Source organism: Pectinophora gossypiella, chromosome 5, assembly GCF_024362695.1.
Source record: "Pectinophora gossypiella chromosome 5, ilPecGoss1.1, whole genome shotgun sequence".
NCBI lineage: Eukaryota > Metazoa > Arthropoda > Insecta > Lepidoptera > Gelechiidae > Pectinophora > Pectinophora gossypiella.
This window is the reverse complement of record NC_065408.1, coordinates 11,168,187-11,188,366: the sequence shown is the minus strand read 5'-3', so window position 1 is coordinate 11,188,366 and position 20,180 is coordinate 11,168,187. Positions and strand designations below refer to the sequence as shown.

Genomic DNA, 20,180 nt, shown 5'->3' with positions numbered 1-20,180 from the left:
ATAAACTATCTGAACCAGTACATCATATACCAGCCAAATCCAATGGACGTGGAGGTTATAACCAAGAACCAGCAGAAGTGGCCATCGAGTAGCACAGAGACTCCCACCACGACCGTTGTTACCACCACACCCACTACATACAGACCATCAAAGAAACCTTACATACCAAACCAATATTACGCACAGAAATCAAATCCGTAAGTACCAATTTCCCTTTACAATCGTTTTTACATAAGCTGCGTGGCAGTGCAAATATACCATTCACAAGCCCTTGCGCAATGTGCCATTGAAACTAACAAATTATATCATACTCGTGATGTTATGAAGCATTTGTATTTGCAGCGCATTTTATGACAAATCGTGAAACAACGTTCGCTATAACTCCCGGCAAACTTCTTGAGCATCGAGTGTCGTAGTGGGGGAAAGTTCGCGCACGTACACTTCCGTGCAAAAAAATGAACGTTTTGAGGTTGAAACCAGCAATACCAGAACTAGTGTTAAGTTTTGGATATGTAGACATAGACCTCGTGCTAGTAACTAATTCTTAAACTTAAACAAATGAGCAATAACAAAAAACTAACAAAAGAGCAATAACAAAAACGTGACAATTTCACTGCACGCAAGTGTATTCGGGAGTCAAAGGGACGAAGACAGAGTGCGCGGGGGAAGTATCGACTGATCTACTAATAGCCGGTCGATGCGGGACTCACCCGCCCCCGCGCCCCATACCGCACCACCAAAGAGATCTAAAATTCGGTTGTGCGCAGTCAAGGTCGATGCTCAAGAAGTTTGCCGGGACCTATACAAATTGTATTTCTACCAACAATAACCTTTAATCATATCCCTAGTTATCCCGTTTTTCACAGGGTCCGCTTACCTAACCTGAAGATTTGACAGGTCCGGTTTTTTACAGAAGCGCCTGCCTGTCTGACCTTCCGACCCGTGAAGGGAAAACCAGCCCAATACAGGTTAGGTCACATACCTACCTCCGAAAATGCATTTCTCGGGAATGTGGGTTTCCTCGCGATGTTTTCCTTCACCGCTGAGCACGTGATAATCATTTATGATCCAAAGATGAATTCGAATACAAATTCGACAATCATTGGTTTAAGCCTGTGCTGGACTCGAACGTGCGATCTCAAAGTGAGAGGCAAGCGTTCTACCAACTGGGCTACCACGACTCTAACAATAACTCCTAATATGAGAGTTATTATTTAAAAAAAGATACAAATATTCTAACCTCATCGTATTCGCATCGTTTCTTAGTAAAGTCATGTCGAAAAAACGTTTTGTCGAAGTAGAGTAGTATCGAAGTTAAGACATGTCGTAATTATGTATTGTCGGAATAAAGAAGTGTCGGATTTTCATATTGCCGAAGTAAAATCTTGTCGGATAACAGTTTGTCGGACTTCAGTTCTTAACCTTCTATATGCACCACTTGAATGACGTACTTACTTATAGGTATGTTGTATAAGTTCAATGCATTACGTAATAACTGTATGAATGGACTGATATCAAAAATCTTTTTTTCCTTGACTTTGTGTTTTTGCTTCTGGATTATGTTGGACAAGTGCGAAGTACTGAAACCTACTTATCACATGCTACAAAAGAGTCAAGCCTCGTTAAAAATATTGGTAATTTTGAAAACTTGTAACACCAGGTTGAAATTCCCTTAGTATTTTTTTTTTATTCTAAATTAAATATTTATGAGGACAAAGATACTAAATGGCATTGCACCATTTTTATCATCCAAGACAAGAACAAAATCTACCAAGCGATCAAAGGGTTTACAAGGAGATAACAGTATTTCACCTTAATACACGTAATATTTCTAAATTTCAGATACCGCATGAAAGAGTCGGCAAAGCCGCAACAGAAGGCACCATATACAAAAATGCACGCGTTACTCCTTAACGTAGCTCGAGCTTACAATATGGCGTTAGCGCCTCATAAATCATTACATGCTGGTGCCAACGCGGCGGTGTTAGTCAAAGACAACCAATCACAGAGACTAATGAACGCTCCAGGGCCCCGACAGCTACCGGCATCATCAGACCAGAACACCCTCATGTACCCAGTACAGAAAAACCGACATTTCGCCATCCACTCGTAGTTTCTGTACCTTTCCATTTTTATAGTTACTTTAATTTAATTTTTATACTATCTAGTTACTTAATTTAAAATAAGACATTAATTTATACGAAATAAATAAAACAAATATTGCTACTGTGCTTTTCATGTCCTATTAGTCAAACAAGAAAGTAAACCAGTGACTATACACTAGTGTGGTTCAAAACATAACCAGGGGCAAGGCCGTTTAGTAAGCAAACCAGTACTTCGCTAGACAAGTGAACTAAAACGAAGTACTATACAACCGGAGAGCAAAAAATATAAACTATCATTCACTGTTCAGACGTAACAGAGATAAATCAAAATGATCTCCAAAGTAAGTTTATAATTTCAATAATCAATATTATTTCAAACACAATAATTTAGAATACAATAATTTAGAATAAAATCTAAAGATAAATGTGTTCTTTTCAGATCGTAGCCCTGTGCGCGTTGGTGGCGGTGTCCCAGGCGGGCCTCCTGCCCGAGCCCCACTACCAGTCAGCCGTCTCTTCCCAGAGCATCGTGCGTCACGATGAGGGTCAGGCCACCAAGCTGGCCTACCAAGCCGCCCCTGTCGCCTACCACGCCGCCCCCGCCGTCTCTTACCACGCTGCCCCTGCTGCCGTGACCTACCACGCCGCCCCTGTTGCTAAGGTCGCCGTCGCCGCCCCCATCGCCTACCACGCCCCTGCCCCCGTCGCCTACCACGCCGCTCCCGTCGCTAAGGTCCTCGCTCAACCCGAGGAATACGCCCACCCCAAATACGAGTACTCTTACTCTGTTGCTGACCACCACACCGGTGACGACAAGTCGCAGCACGAGATCCGCGACGGTGATGTTGTGAAGGGCTCCTACTCCTTCCATGAGGCCGATGGCTCCATCAGGACTGTGGAGTACACCGCTGATGACCACAATGGCTTCAACGCGGTCGTGCACAACACCGCTCCCAAGGCCGCCCCCGTGGTCGTCAAGGCTGCCCCCGTGGTCCTCAAGGCCGCAGCCCCCGTTCTCTCCTACTACCATCACTAAGTCATTCGAAAACCAAAACGATTGTTAGTTATTTATTATTAGCAATATAAAAATAAGTCAAGTACAATTACATGTTTTTAATTTATTTATAAGGACTTTAAAAGTGCGTAAGGCAGCTTCCCGACGACGCGATGCGATTCGAGGGATATCAGATCATTGACGATTTGAATTGCATGTATGTTCTCATGGCATCACGCGATCTATTTGCAATCGCTTCAATCCTCCAAAGCTAACTCTATATTGAACTAAAAAGTTATAATAGCGATTAATATTTTTGGTGCACATTTATTTCGTGCTCGCATAAAGTAAAAGCACAAACCTACCCCTATCTTTATCATATCAGAGAACAACCATATCTAATTGCGAAGTAAAACAAAGAAACTCATAATGGGTACAGAGCCAAAAGCAATCATGTCATTTGTGATGTCATCTCTAAAGATGGACATGATTTCTGTCTGGTGATAGATGACTTATATTCCATAATATTGGAGAGGACACAAGCTTTTAGTCGGGACATGTGAACTATTCAAAAATATGTTTTTTTTTTTTAACTTTTAACCAAAGATTCCATGGCAACTTTAGATTTTTAGACAACATTATCGAAAAAGGAACACAGACAAATAAATTATAATAAAAAATATTGATATATAGTAGGATTGCAGTGAGAACATTGTTGCGTAGGTCAATATATTTTCTTCGTTCGGCTTCATGTCTGTGCGATATCACACAATATCCCATCGCGTCGTCGGGATGCTCCCTAAGAGATACAATCAGTAAGAATTAACAAAATAATTATAATCCGACAGGAAATGCCTCCGTCATTCAAATAAGAGATTAAATAAGATGACAAGATGAATGATAAGTATTACAATACAACCATTGTAATATGGAAGTAAATAAAACATTTCATTGTGATTTGAGATTATTTATATTTTCGATCGAAGTACTTATTATGATGAATTCTTCGTCTAAACACCATTGTTCTAAGGTTTGTTTTAGTTATAATATTCTTCTCAGTTCATGTTTAAGATCAAATCATCAGAATTTTAGAAATTAAACATGAGTAGGTGTTGGTAAGTACGTATGTGAGTAAGTATAATTATTTTTCTAGTTTAATTATTTTCCATACAATGTGTCTAGTCATATAACTTAATTCCCTTAATTGCATGTATATCAGTAACTTTTGTAATTCATCCTCTCATGATTTCTAAGCACTTAAATTATTTCTTAAAAAGGTTACTTAAAACTCGTGGTAGAGGGACTACATTATCTAAGAAAATATTTAAGTCTTTAGTCCAATTAGTTAATCGAACTAACTGGAAATCAAAAGCTCAACGTTACGCGGACACGTAAGACAGTATTTTCTAAGTCTAGCACTTATTTGGCACTTATTACTTACTACGATAATAAGTAGGACAATAATCAAGTTTGACTTGAAATTTGAAATGACCCAAATGCTTTTTAAACGAGGAGATTAAATTAATATATCTTTTTTAAGTAACGCTATAATAAAAAGATTATACTTTCCTTATAAGATAGAAAGGACCCACACGAAAAGACAAGCATTAAGTATATGATACTTCCCAGAAACACAATGAACATGGACAACAAAAAACATCGCTGACTAAAAATAAAATCAAAAATTTAAAGACGTTATTATCAAAGATCGACATTATTTTCTTTATACTTAAATAAAATGTGGCTAAAGAGAAGAAATGACAAGCAAAAATCCAAGTCAAAATCTCATAAGGTAATAAATACAATCAATAAAACAAAAGAAAGGCTTACAGATATTATTAATTCAAATACAGTACCACAGTAAATAATTAAAATCTGTTAAATAATAATAATAATTAAGTTGAAAGTATGTTATTTGAACTTGATGTCTTTCTGTGAATGGATTCGCAAATCGAATAACTGACCCATGGCAAGGTCAAATATTGCCAAAAGCTCGTCTGACAACTTGCGTTACTTTAGTAGGCCCTGTCGACATTCGAGTATAAAAACTAGAGCTCAAGAGTTTTGTCATCACAAACAATTTGATCATTCCAAGACAATCATGTTCTCCAAAGTAAGTCACTAAATATTTACTAAACATTTAAATAGTAAAAACAAAATGTTTTGTACTTAATTGTTTTACTTTTCATTTATTTGCTATAATATTGTGAAATATTTTTACAGATTGTAGCTCTCTGTGCATTCGTGGCGGTGTCCCAGGCGGGACTCCTGCCCGAGCCGCACTACCAGTCCGCCGTCTCCTCCCAAAGCATCGTGCGTCACGATGAGGGCCACGCCACTAAGCTGATCGCTGCTGCGCCCGTCGCCAAGCTGGCCTACCAAGCCGCCCCCGTCGCATACCACGCTGCTCCCGCCGTGGCGTATCAAGCCGCTCCCGCTGCCGTGACTTACCACGCCGCCCCTGTCGCCAAGATCGCTTACCAAGCTGCCCCCGCCGTCTCTTACCACGCCGCCCCTGCTGCCGTGACCTACCACGCCACTCCCGTCGCTAAGGTCGCCGTCGCCGCCCCCATCGCCTACCACGCCCCTGCCCCCGTCGCCTACCACGCCGCTCCCGTCACTAAGGTCCTCGCTCAACCCGAGGAATACGCTCACCCCAAATACGAGTACTCTTACTCCGTTGCTGACCACCACACCGGTGACGACAAGTCGCAGCACGAGATCCGCGACGGTGATGTCGTGAAGGGCTCTTACTCCTTCCACGAAGCTGATGGCTCCATCAGGACTGTGGACTACACCGCCGATGCCCACAACGGCTTCAACGCGGTCGTGCACAACACCGCCCCCACCGCCGCTCCCGTGGTTGTCAAGGCCGCCCCCGTGGTCCTTAAGGCTGCCGCCCCTGCCCTCTCCTACTACCATCACTAAATATATTAGTTTACGAGTATGATTACTAGCACGATTAAAATTATTTTATTATTTATTAAAATATACAAATTAGCTCCATATTACCATTTTTCATTTACTGTTGCAACAATTATTTTTCTTATCCTCTTTTATAATATTTATACTTATAGCGTTCTATAATGCCTAGTGATTTTCTTTATGGTTTGACTGTAAGAAGAAATTGCACGAAATAAACCACCATAGAAACTTAAGATACACATTTTGAAAATGATTATGGATTTTTAAATCAACTGAAATCAGTTTATGTTATTAATAGATGACGGTATATCTCATCATATGCCTCTTTTGAACTTTTGTTTTCATATTTCTTTTCAGTTTAATAATAATTAAAAATAATTACTCAATCAACCGGAGTCACTGCGCGTTAAACGACCACAATTTTTAAAATAATTGCAATGTTTTCCTTTCATGGTATAAGTCTACCATCCTCAATACTCTGAAATAAATTCGAGCCAAGGTAGATTTCAAAATCTGAACCGACTGCCTTTGGAGTTGAAATAGATGTGCTCTATACTACACCATACAACACCAAACACCACCGTGTACCATCTTGCACCACAATACACCATTATTCACCATCATAACCATATACCACCATGCAATATCGTATATTACCAATCACCTCCAAATACCATAATACACCGTATGTGGTCGATCGCCTTGCTTTATTTTAGGACTAGGTCGACCACATAGACATGCGTGTCACTTCCTTCTAACACCAGATTACTAATCAAGATTCAAATCAGCATAAGTATACTCAAAAGGAATACGTTTATTGTTTCGCTCGGTAGATCCTATAACGAATACTTCCGGCCAAGTAGTTAATTCCGGCCAAGTAGTTAATTCCGGCCAAGTAGTTAATGCCATCTGCGGCAAATCTACAATAAGTCACGTCAAAAAAAAAAAAAAAAAATATAACGAATACCTTTTGGCTCTATCGCTAGACCCAGAAAACCAACCACCTAAGGCCTAACGGCTCATCAAGATAGCTCAAACGAACCCAAACTTTAAAGGATTTCATTTTAATGAAGAGTTTCTTAACCACATTCCACAACCCTTATCATCAGACAAGCTCCGTACTACCACAACATTGGTAATTATCAGATTTAATTTAGAATGCGAAACCTCCCAGTTTTGAGTATTTAATAGGAGCGGCCCTAGTACCTAGTACAAGCACAACATCGGAAAACTGTCACACAAAGCCGCGCATCGCATCAATAAAAATATATTTTTTTATATATAACCGAAGGTTAACGCAGTATTTTTTTAAATTTTTCGTCTATATAGACATAAGAATTTAAACTTGTGGGTGTTCTCCATCATATCAGCTATCACAGAGAGCTATATTATAGTGACCACGTAGTGACATTACGGGACGGATTTTTCTGATGACGTCACCAAGATTTGGCAAATTAACCAAATCGATCTTATTTGTTCTAAAATAGTAATAATATTTCCACATAAAACTAAAAATTGTCACAGGACGTACGTTGCTCGTAGTTTAACTTGTTGGACATATCCCTTAATGTAAAATATGTTTCTATAGTAAGACATATCTATAATACTTAGATGGGAACCATTAAGTAAATAAATGTTTCTAAAAAAATAATTGATCTTGTGATAAACATTAATTCTGGGATTATGTTTGCATGGATGTCAGTCTATGCACACGTTTTTCAGTTTTGTGAACCGTACTAAACCATCACTAATCGTCTCATAGCTACAAGTATTTACTACAATCTAAGCCTTTAATAAGTAGAACATGCTTGAGGTTTCGTAAAGAATACCCACAGAAAAAACGTATTCTAAATTCAACCCAGCCAACAATAACTCAGATATTTCCAATCAAAACATGTATGAATTACCTCGTTATTTAAATAAGTACTTACTCATACCTTTATATGAATACTATTATTTTATTAACACCAATGAAGGTATAAAGTAATTAATAATTATACTTGGCACAAAGAATAGTAAAACAAAAAAGTTTTAATCGAACTTATTCGTATATTGCAATAAATAAAATTATTCAACAGTCATTTTGGTTTAACATTATCAAGACACAACACTTAGTGGTGGTAGTAGGAGAGGACGGGGGCGGCGGCCTTGAGGACCACGGGGGCGGCCTTGACGACTACGGGGGCGGCCTTGGGGGCGGTGTTGTGCACAACCGCGTTGAAGCCGTTGTGATCATCGGCGGTGTACTCCACAGTCCTAATGGAGCCATCAGCCTCGTGGAAAGAGTAGGAGCCCTTCACCACATCACCGTCGCGGATCTCGTGCTGCGACTTGTCGTCACCGGTGTGGTGGTCAGCAACGGAGTAAGAATACTCGTATTTGGGGTGGGCATATTCCTCGGGTTGAGCGAGGACCTTAGCGACCGGAGCGGCGTGGTAGGCGACGGGGGCAGGGGCGTGGTAGGCGATAGGGGCGGCAACGGCGACCTTAGCGACGGGGGCTGCGTGGTAGGTCACGGCAGCGGGGGCGGCGTGGTAAGAGACGGCAGGGGCAGCTTGGTAGGTCACTGCAGCGGGGGCAGCATGGTAAGAGACGGCGGGGGCTGCTTGGTAGGCAAGCTTAGTGGCCTGACCCTCATCATGGCGCACGATGCTCTGCGAGGAGACGGCGGACTGGTAGTGCGGCTCAGTCAGAAGTCCCGCCTGGGACACCGCTACCAGAGCGCAGAGTGTTACAATCTGCAATAAAGACATGTGTTTGTTATTTTTTGTATCATGACTATTATTTTTTTTCAGTTAAGAGGAAATGTCTGACTAGACTTACTTTAGAGAACATGTTGTCTGGTTGAGTGATCAATCAGTTAATGATAACAATGCCAGTTAAGGTCTAGTTTATATACTGGAGTGTGGTATGACTCGATATTAAGTAGGTAGTGGAAGCTGCCAAACTAGCTTTTGCACGACCTTGCCACTCTTGCCTACAGCTACGGGTCAAACATTTTTTTTAAATTCGGAGCGTCCAAAAACCAGTTCAATGCTAATTTTATATTTCGCGACAAACTTAATAGCTTTCACCCTGAATCAAAATTATATAAAACTTAAAAGTTTACTGTTAATTTATAAAACAACACGAGATAAGTTCACTTTTTATTTTTAATTACGTTTAAGTAAATAGTAGGTAAAAATAGAGGTGGCCAAGATAACGTAACAAATCGCGTCGAACCGTTCGTTTTTTTTTGTTTTTTTTTTTTCCAAATTGTACAGTACTTATAATTGTTTCTATGTATTACTAATTAATATTTTATATGCAATAAAAAACTTAACGGGCCTCAGGAGAGTTCCAAACAATTGTAACCAAATTCAAGCATTTATAAAATGATTTATTTATTTTACTCTACAGGTTATAAGTATAAGTATTCCCAACAATTTAGGTAGTCATTAGTCAGAGATACGTAACACCCATCGCAAGATAGAGTAAGTAAATACACACACTTCGCCTCGCTTTTCTTGGGCTTCGGTGACTACTAAGTATTCTCACACAGATAATCTAGATCAGTTTCCAGCGTTAAGCTTTTGTAGTAGTAAATTCACCCAGTATGATAACCAAATGTTGGCGAGTTTGTTATGTAACCGGTACCGGGGCCGAATTAGCCACAATGTGAAATAGTTTTTAAGTAAAATTGAGTGTAGTCCTAACTTCGGACTCATTCACACCTAGGTTAGTTAGGTCTAGGTCTTTATAGTGTAGATTTTAAATAATATATAATTGCATTCTAAGTAATTCTAGTTTCTCTTCTTCACCCTCCATCTGCGGCAAGAACGTAATTAGTTCCATAGTTTTCTTTCTTTATTTAGGCGTTTCATGTCATTTTCTTTTTCTACGACCTACTGCAGAATACGTTATTTATTTAGATTAACCATCTCCTAATCTTTAATTTAGTAAATAGCATTATGTAAAAAAATATTACAATTGTTTTCCTTTTTTATATTTATTTTCAATTTTCATAAAAATAACATAAATATACGAGTACATAAGCAGCCAAATACGAATCGCGGCCGAGCACATACCTTCCCTCAATTAATCGGGGTATGGCGCATACTCCACCACACTGCTCTACTGCGTATTTACGACTAAAACCCCGGCTGATGGCTTCACGTGCCAACCGAATCATGGAATCATTTTACTTTTTCGGACAATTAGATGTCTTACCCAAATAAAGGACAGTCTCATAAAATGATTTCACCAATTTCTCTACTGGGAAACGAACCCGGATCTTCAGATCGTGAGTCTAACACTGTAACACTACATCACAGTGAGAGTCGACAACACATTTTTGTTCTCCGCTTGAAAAATATATTTGGTGAAAAAAAAAAACAAATTAAATGAAACGCCTAAATAAAAAAAAAAACAACAGCACTCGTACACAGTTGGAAAACATACTGGATGAATTTATCACAACAAAAGCCAATGTTTGGAAGCGTAGTCAATGGGTGATGTAGCGTGATTAAAATTGTGTTTTGAGCTGTACATGTAACTGTCAACGCTACAATTCTTTTAAACCTTCTATAGCTGATATGAACGGAAATCGTGCCATCTCTTCAGTCCATACTGATTACGCACGTAAGTTCACCTGAGAAATAAAATGCAGCTATAAATAGATACTCCTTACTAAAGGTAAACGTAAGGTAAGTCGGTTAATAAACCGACTTTGTAGAGGAGGTTTCTCAACTTACATTTATTTAACATACCTTTATATTATAAGATTATTAGTCATTGAGTAACCGCACAGAAAAATTAGCCAAAACTTCATGAATCTTATTATGAATGTATACATTTGTAATGTTTGTATAACAATTTCCTACTCAGTAGACTGCTTTAGTGATATTGCCTATATTTCGACTTGTAATAGAAAAAACAAGTAAAGTTACATTTCATATTCGCAGTGAATATACGGTTACAGCCTTTGCAGAATTCGTAGGTTAATTCGTTACCAAGAATAATTCAAAATGTTAAACACACCTTTGATATTAAAATAATGATTCTAAAAGTTACTGGTTAATATTAAAAGTATTTTTCTTGCATCACCAATCTTCAAAATGTCCTTGAATAGGTATTTAGGTACTATATCTCATGAAAAATAATATGTAGGTAACATTATGTCAAGCATCAATCGCAATTGTTATATTCTTGAAAATAAATAAAGACATAGGTCTTATTTAAAAAAATATATATAATTGAGAATAACATAAAGTAAGGGATATTAAGGAAAAAGTAACTTTATCGAACTTATTCGTATATTGCAATAAATAACATTATTTTACAGACATTTTGGTTTTACATTATCACGATACAACATTTAGTGGTGGTAGTAGGAGAGGACGGGAGCAGCGGCCTTGAGGACCAGGGGGGCAGCCTTGACTACCACGGGGGCAGCCTTGGGGGCAGTGTTGTGCACGACCGCGTTGAAGCCATTGTGGTCATCAGCGGTGTACTCCACAGTTCTGATGGAACCGTCAGCCTCATGGAAGGAGTAGGAGCCCTTCACAACATCACCGTCGCGGATCTCGTGCTGCGACTTGTCGTCACCGGTGTGGTGGTCAGCAACGGAGTAAGAGTACTCGTATTTGGGGTGGGCGTATTCCTCGGGCTGAGCGAGGACCTTAGTGATGGGAGCGGCGTGGTAGGCGACGGGGGCAGGGGCGTGGTAGGCGATGGGGGCGGCAACGGCGACCTTAGCGACGGGAGCGGCGTGGTAGGTCACAGCAGCAGGAGCGGCGTGGTAAGAGACGGCAGGGGCGGCATGGTAGGCGACAGGGGCGGCTTGGTAGGCCAACTTGGTAGCCTGACCCTCATCGTGACGCACAATGCTCTGGGAAGACACGGCTGACTGGTAGTGGGGCTCGGGCAGGAGTCCCCCCTGGGACACCGCCACGAATGCGCAGAGAGCTACAATCTGGAAATAAGTAAATGTTTGTTATATATATAATATATATATTTTAGAAGAACTTTTTTTAGTCACTTTATCTTCTATGCATTATATTTTGCAAACTTACTTTGGAAAACATGTTGGTTGTTCGAGTGATCAATCAGTAAATGATAACAATATAAGCTCATATCGACTTTTATATAGTAATGGAAGCTGCCAAACTGGCTTATGACGTATGATTGTGACCCTGTGTGAATACAGTTACAAGTCAGTTAGTCAAGCAGTACGCCGAACACTGGTTTTCAAATAATTTGATTAGCATCAAGTACGAATATTTAATTATTTAAACTTTTTGTATCATATTCATTTACAATTAAGCTAATAATATCCTTCGACTACTGAGCAAATACTATATATTATTATATTATCCCTTTTCTTTTCATTTCACGATACACTCATTTTAGGTCACATTATTGTCAGAGGAAAGCTAGTATTTGCACTGGCCTAAAATTACGTATAGTCCGTTTTATATGAAAGCCTAAACAAAACACGAAGGAAACCGATATGTAAGCAACACATTCATTATAACATAAAATTCCTACATAATTATGTCACAGGATTGTTCCTGAGAGCTCAGTAGAGGGATTATTTAGCTAGATTTGATGACATAAAATCTAATATTCCACACTGTCCAGTCCAGACACAGTCCCAATTGTTGAACATGTATTAAAGTGGTGCTGATTAATGGTTTTTATAGACCTCAGAACGTAAAGATATTCGACATTATTAGAACTCGTATTGACCTAATTTGCTTTCATGTAATGAGATACTTCCAGGCCACGTTCCCTAATAAAAATATAGATGGCGCTGTCCAAAATCTTCTTCGTTTAACCTTCTTTTTCCACAGACTTCAGTCAAATGTAAGTTTTTTCTTTATTTTTGAGGTGATATCTTATTGCTACACCCTGACACATAACATCTTCCAACCATTATTATTCTGTTCAAAATAAAGAGAAACAATACGTACAGTCATGAGCAATATAATGTACCCACTTTAGAACTCTGTCGCACTAACATATTTGACATTTACTGAGACTTACAGTTCAATTTGTCAAAGAAGTTAATGTGACATGGTACCAAAGTGTAAGTATACATATTATTGCTCGTGACCGTACTTATATACATCATTAAGAACAAATCTGATCCAAATGTCAAGCAATATTATTTTTATATAGTTTCTGCCATTACGTTATTTTTTTTACTAATTGTGGACCCGAGCAGAGAAACTTAGTAAAATAGGTTTTTATCACGTAGGTTTTAGACAACTCTATCCATATTTTTTTGGGAAACATGACCTGCGAAGTAATTGCTTCCCACGAAGAAGATATCCTTTCACGTGTGGGAAGATATCCTTTATACGACTACATGTTGTTGGTAGCGCAACCGCTGTGGCGCCGCTACGGTGTCATAGTGTGATAGGGTCCTATGTATGCTATTATATTACGTTTTTATCACATACTTAACTCTTCTTTACGAACTCTTACTTTTTCCTTAAAATGTTCTATAGAAGTGTGACAGGATCGAAGCAAATGGAATTCTATAGTCTCTGCTTACCCCGGTGGGAAATAGGCGTGAGTTTATGTATGTATGTATGTTCTATAATACAACATCGGCAGCAAAAAAAACTGGCAACGCTACTCCACTCCAATATGATGAACATAATACACGCTAGCTAGAACAATAGCCAACTTGCGCTACATTACTTTCATCAAAGAATTTTTTTGTAGTAGACATGCCATCGTAGCTCACAATTGGGTAATATCCTAGGTCAAATATAAATCATGAAATTCGAAATAAAGGCAGATGTAAAGGTGACAAAAACCATATTCATTTTTATATTTAAACTTATTTATGAATTTTAAAAGTGTAATAATATGTCTTTATATATGTCTTTATTCAGAAAAATGTAATAATATTATTCTATGTAGTCACAGGTTGCTTTTTCATACAAATTCCGTAGTAATTTCGTGTTTTGACGTTAAGTAAATGTAACTGATTTTACTAGATGGAAACCCTATTAAATTACATCAACTAATTGTCAATCAACATATTGTTACAGGAGGAAGTGGTTCATCTAATAATTTTCCAAGTAAGGAATGGTATCATAATAATATGATGATAAGTATGTTATGAAAAAATATATATGTTATGAATAAATAAATGATAATAGGGTACAATGTAGAAAAATATTCAATTTTATCAAACTTATTCGTATATTGCAATAAATAAATTAGTCAACAGTCATTTGGTCGTACATTCATTTATCAGACTAAAATCTTAGTGGTAATACGAAAGCGCGGGGGCGGCGGCCTTGAGGACCACGGGGGCGGCCTTCACGACCACGGCTTTGGGGGCGGTGTTGTGCACAACCGCGTTGAAACCGTTGTGATCATCAGCGGTGTACTCCACAGTCCTGATGGAGCCATCAGCCTCGTGGAAGGAGTAGGAGCCCTTCACAACATCACCGTCGCGGATCTCATGCTGCGACTTGTCGTCACCGGTGTGGTGATCAGCAACGGAGTAAGAGTACTCGTATTTGGGGTGGGCATATTCCTCGGGTTGAGCGAGGACCTTAGCGACCGGAGCGGCGTGGTAGGCGACGGGGGCGGGGGCATGGTAGGCGATGGGGGCGGCGACGGCGACCTTAGCGACGGGAGCGGCGTGGTAGGTCACAGCAGCGGGAGCGGCGTGGTAAGAGACGGCAGGGGCGGCATGGTAGGCGACAGGGGCGGCTTGGTAAGCCAACTTGGTGGCCTGTCCCTCATCGTGACGCACGATGCTCTGGGAGGAGACGGCGGAGTGGTAGTGCGGCTCGGACAGGAGGCCGGCCTGGGACACCGCCACCAATGCGCAGAGGGCTACAATCTGAAAGTAATTTAAGATTTTATATAATATTTACTTTATTAAATTTATTTCAATAAAAATATTTATTTCACATTATATAATTAATAATTAATTAATTATAATATAATTTATTATGAATAATTAATTATTATAATTAATTTTATAATTCAATTTATATATTATGTTATGAATGCTTACTTTAGAGAACATGTTGGTTGCTAGCGTAATTAGTCAGTAAATGATAATAATACACGCTGGGACCTAGTTTATATACTTATTGGTCTGATATGCCCCGGTAATAAAGTAGTGGAAGCTGCCAAACTAGATTATGTATGATGCGACCTTGCTACTTAACAGTACAGTTACAGGTCAAACGTTCGTTAACCAGAGCGTGCACCCAAAAACTAGTTTCTGATTCATTTAATTTACGTAATTTAATATAATATATAAATTAATCTACATTACATAGGTATTTTATAAAAATCATCCCAATGCAGATTTTTTTGTTACATAAACACATCATAACATTTATAACATAACAATATAATTAATCATCACGCCTGTATCTCTGACGAAGTAGACAGAGGTGTACGTACAGTATACACACCCACTCCTCGCCAGGTATGTAATAGGGGCGAGCTAAGTAATATTAATTGTGTATGGTTCATACAGGAATGAAATCTCAAGACGTATTCAGTGATTTAAAGCCGGAGACAGGTTTCAAACCCGTGACTATACGATGTACGTTAGTCACGCAAAACAATATTTCTGTAAGTAGGTGAAAAGTATGTAATATTGCGTGGCAATTTTTAACAAATGAATATCGGACTTTAGAGCCAATCTTTTTTAAATTTTGAATACATCATAACTTAAATATTTTGTACGTCGCGAGCAGTGGCATAATAGGTATAGTACGTGCCAAATTGAAAGTGACCCATATACTTCAAGTTCTAGAAGAAACGACATTCTTTTGTGTATTATTGGACGATTTACGTAGTTGTCAACTAATTTCATAATATTACCAACCATAAACCAATAATAACCAAAAATAAAATAAATAATAACAATCTATATTGACATACGAAATCATCACCGTGAAGCGAGGATAATGGTACTCTTATTATAATTAATGTAGAAAGGTGGCGACAGGTTACCATACCAGCTCATAGAGGTATTTATAATATATAATATTCACTGCCGTCCTGTGTATCAAATGGGGAGCGCCGGCTCAAACTTCAATAAAGGATTTGCATCAATGAGTCATTAGTACATCTTAAGTGCAATTTTCATTAACACCGTTGGCTCAACCATTATATAAATGGCGATACGGCTCACCGTCTATCACGTTGGTCTTACAGAAAGCTCTGTGAAGCATAGGTACTTAGTTCATCGATCAATCAATCAATCAATAATACTTTATTGTACAACGACATATACACAGGACATAAACACACAAATAAAAACATCATGCAATTTGGTGTTCATCTTGCGATGGTTGTTCGTTTGACCAGCCCCATCGGGAATACAGTCGTGAGCTTATGTCATGTTACGTTACCTACCAGCCTACGCCCCATCATTAAGTCATTACGTGATAGCAGAATTTTTACTCTACTTTCTTAGATGCCCGTGATTTCAAATTTCATTCCAGTCCAACAATGACGATCATAGATAAACATAGGTAACAACTAAAGTTATCATACATAAATTTTTCTACTTTGTACAGTTCATTTTTTAATTTTTTCTATATTAAAAAGTAGTGTTGTCTACACAAACTTTGTAAGACTTTACAATGTGGACGCCTTATAGATGTCGTCTTAAAATGAGATATTAGTTTCCCAGGGCGTGGAAATAGGCACCTAACTCAGAGAATAGGGGGAGAATAAGATTAAAATGTTGGGCGCCGTAAAGAAGATTCCCTCCTATTGCAAACAAAGCCAAGGTATTGGAAATAATAAAGATTTCACTTTTAACAATAGTATAATTGATTCAACAATTTCAAAATAAAATGATATGAAGTCAGTCGGTTACAAAACATCCTAAGGTAAATTAAGAAATAAATCTAGTACTATAACATGGTATCTTAACTTAGTATTATTCCTAAACAACTAGGTATTATCCCTATGAGGAAAAGTAAAGTGTCAGGACGGCAGGTCCTGACAAAAGGCATGGAGTATGTATTGAGGATAAATACTCCATGTATTAGTTGAATAACACATTGAGAGAATGGCACTATCCATAATAAGTTAAATTAATCATGAAGAAGAGATATCTAGATGGTATCCAGAGACTTTAACACCAAACTGGAATTATGTACATTAATGACCGCAGCAGGAATTGACCCTGACGGCAAAAGTAGATAATGAACACAAATGGTAGTCATGGCTGGGGAGCTAGACCCTGAAGGAAGATCTTGAAGTTGATTTTTGAAGTTAGTCTTTACAGTTGATCATTCTAGTAGAACTTTAACACTGGACTCTGCCGGTGGACTTTGACCCCTGTAACAAAATGACATGTTACAGCTCTGTCAACCCCGTTACGACGCGGAATTATAGGTAAAAACACTCACCACATCACGTGGGACGATATTATAACAGCATTCCCCCTAGTCGATGGACTAAACCATTGTTTTTATACTGAAAGAAAGAACGTGAGGTTAGGTCATTGTCATGAACATATGAAGCTCATAATTGCCAACGTTCCACGATAATAACCATCTAAACACTCACCAGAAGACTTCACCATCCTTTCATCATAATATATGTGGCTTATACACCACTTTAAAGAAATAATCGCGACGGGACTAATTTGCCATCGTCATCGCGTAAACGAAATGTCAAACGAACATAACTTTTTCCCGGCGCGTAGGCACACACCTGTATGCCATACAGCCAAGTGGGAAGTGTAAAAAAAAACGTGTTACAGTTCCGTTTTAGTTGAGGAAGAAAAATTTTATTTAAAAATTTTAAATTTTTAAATAAAATTTTTCGCTACACTCTAGTAACGAAAGAGAAATAACAAGCGACTCCTGATGAGTTAACTTGTTATGAACGTACATTTACCTTACCAAGGTAAAAGAATGGAAAGAAACAAACATGATCACCATGTATCTAACTTGAAAGCACATCTCATGTAGCCCAAGGGGAAAAGGATTAGTACATTCCGCACTAGCCTTGTGCTTACTTGAGTTAAAATTTGGGATTCTCCCAAGAAAACATATTGCACATAGGCAACATATGTTTGAAACAAATCAAAGAAACACCCTGGTGGTGTCAGACGACAACTCAAAGAATTAAATCTAACACTGCTTAACCTTACATAAACATACAAACATCTTGAATATGGTCAAGTTAAAGGAAAACCTACCTAACTTTTAAATTTAAAATAACAGATTAAACCTTATGCCTACGTTTTACTTAGTCATGGCCATGACACTAAACTTATACCAAGTAAAAACTACTTAAGTACTTAAAAAACTTAATCTATTTGATTTTTATAAGAGTGAATATCCTTGGCGTCATTTGGGTGGTAATCAAACACACACCAAATGCATAAACAAGGCCTACGGATATTACTCGAACGAGGGAAACCTCATCAAATGGATCACCTTCCTATAGGGATGACCACTTAACAGGTAATGTCCTTGAACACAACCTTGAAAGTGAGAGAAGACCTAAACTTCTTCACTAGGACCTCGAACAACAAGATCTTTAATGTGGAAGGAACCCAAAGGTTTACCTTCTAAGGTTTTCAATGAATAAACTACATTACCTAGCTTTTTATGTACTACACATTTTTCAAACTTAGGGGCTAGTTTAGCAGAAAAGTGCTTGGGAGCGCTGGACAAAGGAAAACATCTTTTATAAATAATTTGACCTTCCCGCAATTCCAAAGGACGCTTCCTAAGATTATAATATTTTACATTGTGTTGATATGCCTTTTTAAGGTGACATTCAACTTTCTTGAAGACTTCAGCCATACGAGGCAACCGAGAAGCAAAAGTTTGGGTATCTACTACTATGGTAGACCCATCACAAGGTGAAGAATCTTTTGTATAAGTAGCACCATCGATGACCATTTCTCTACCATGATTTAGATAAAAGGCAGTATATTTTGTACTTTCGTGGACCGAAGTATTGAGCGCACACTGGATTTCCTGAATGTTCTGATCCCATTTACGATGATCAGAACGCACGAGGGAAGCAATGGCACGAACTATATCACGATTCACGCGTTCAGTTTGATTACACTGGGGATGGTATCGAGGATTATAGAATATATGAGGTACTCCGAATGAAGTTAAAGAATCTCTAAATTCTTTAGAAGTGAATTGAGGACCGTTGTCGGTATACAGGATACGACATACGCCATGGACTAGAAAAACATGTTTTTCAAGACATTTCACAATGGCCTTAGAAGTTGCACTACGCAAAGGGAATAAAAGAACATACTTACTGAAATAATCAGAGACCACGAATAAGTATTGATTGCGAGAATAAGATGAAGGGAAAGGACCTAATATATCGCATGATATAGCCTCCCAAGGTTTAGTAACTTGACGGGGGTTACCCATCAGACCAGGCCTAGCAGTATTGACCGGCTTGTATGAACGACATACCTCACAATTGTCAACATATGATTTTACATCTTTAAATAAAGAAGGCCAGAAATATATGGAAGAAATTTTCTTGTGGGTCTTAGCCACACCGAAATGACCGGAAGAAGGCTCATCATGATATTTTCGAAGAACTTCTACATATTTTTCCCGGGGAACTACGATTTTCCAATCGTGTTGGGAAATAAGATGATATTTATTTTTAGATAAACGACAGAGTTTACCATTTACTACCGAGAAATTAGGATAACGACGAGGATCTTTAGTACAACCGTTAAAGACTTTAATATACCAAGGATCAGAAATAGTGTAGGGATCAATTTCAATTGAGCCAATCTTGATTCTAGACAAAGCATCAGGTATCACATGTTCTTTACCTTTCCTGTGAATTATATCAAAATCGAACTGACTCAAACGACATGCCCATCTATTTAGACGACCACTCGGATTTCTAAGATTCTGAAACCATTGCAACGAGGCATGATCGGTTATAATATAACATTTGCTACCCTCAACATAAGGACGGTATAACTCCAGAGAATAAATCACAGCTAGCAGTTCTCTTTCTGTCGCTGAGTAATTGATTTCTTGGGCGTTTAATATTCTGCTACAATAAGCGATAGGGTGATCAATACCATCGACCCTTTGAGTTAAAACAGCACCAATAGCAAACGAGGAAGCATCCGTATGGATGTAAAATGGCTGAGAGAAATC

The 20,180-nt window shown here is 38.5% G+C and overlaps 4 protein-coding genes across 4 annotated transcripts in view; 1 reads left to right on the top strand and 3 right to left on the bottom strand.

The window, feature by feature from the left end:
- Positions 1-2,419: 2,419 nt before the first annotated feature.
- The window catches only part of LOC126366962 (uncharacterized), a 58,259-nt gene continuing 40,498 nt past the window's right edge, over positions 2,420-20,180 (top strand). The window contains exons 1-5 of the mRNA XM_050010306.1: positions 2,420-2,446; positions 2,545-3,135; positions 5,317-5,535; positions 5,572-5,982; positions 9,879-9,887. Coding sequence (XP_049866263.1) covers positions 2,435-2,446; positions 2,545-3,135; positions 5,317-5,535; positions 5,572-5,982; positions 9,879-9,887 — 1,242 coding nt within the window. The 5' untranslated portion in view covers positions 2,420-2,434. The remainder of the gene's footprint in view (positions 2,447-2,544; positions 3,136-5,316; positions 5,536-5,571; positions 5,983-9,878; positions 9,888-20,180) is intronic.
- On the bottom strand, positions 8,135-8,859 carry LOC126366903 (cuticle protein 7-like). The gene is made up of 2 exons (XM_050010245.1): positions 8,848-8,859; positions 8,135-8,762 (listed from the first exon to the last, which is right to left on the bottom strand). Exons 1-2 carry the CDS (start codon positions 8,857-8,859, stop codon positions 8,136-8,138), a joined length of 639 nt encoding a protein of 212 aa, XP_049866202.1. The 3' UTR covers position 8,135.
- Positions 11,381-12,097, bottom strand: LOC126366902 (cuticle protein 7-like). The gene is made up of 2 exons (XM_050010244.1): positions 12,078-12,097; positions 11,381-11,977 (listed from the first exon to the last, which is right to left on the bottom strand). Exons 1-2 carry the CDS (start codon positions 12,087-12,089, stop codon positions 11,381-11,383), a joined length of 609 nt encoding a protein of 202 aa, XP_049866201.1. The 5' UTR covers positions 12,090-12,097.
- On the bottom strand, positions 14,288-15,070 carry LOC126367102 (cuticle protein 7-like). The gene is made up of 2 exons (XM_050010507.1): positions 15,053-15,070; positions 14,288-14,875 (listed from the first exon to the last, which is right to left on the bottom strand). The coding sequence occupies exons 1-2, from the start codon at positions 15,062-15,064 to the stop codon at positions 14,288-14,290; spliced, it is 600 nt and encodes a 199-aa protein (XP_049866464.1). The 5' UTR covers positions 15,065-15,070.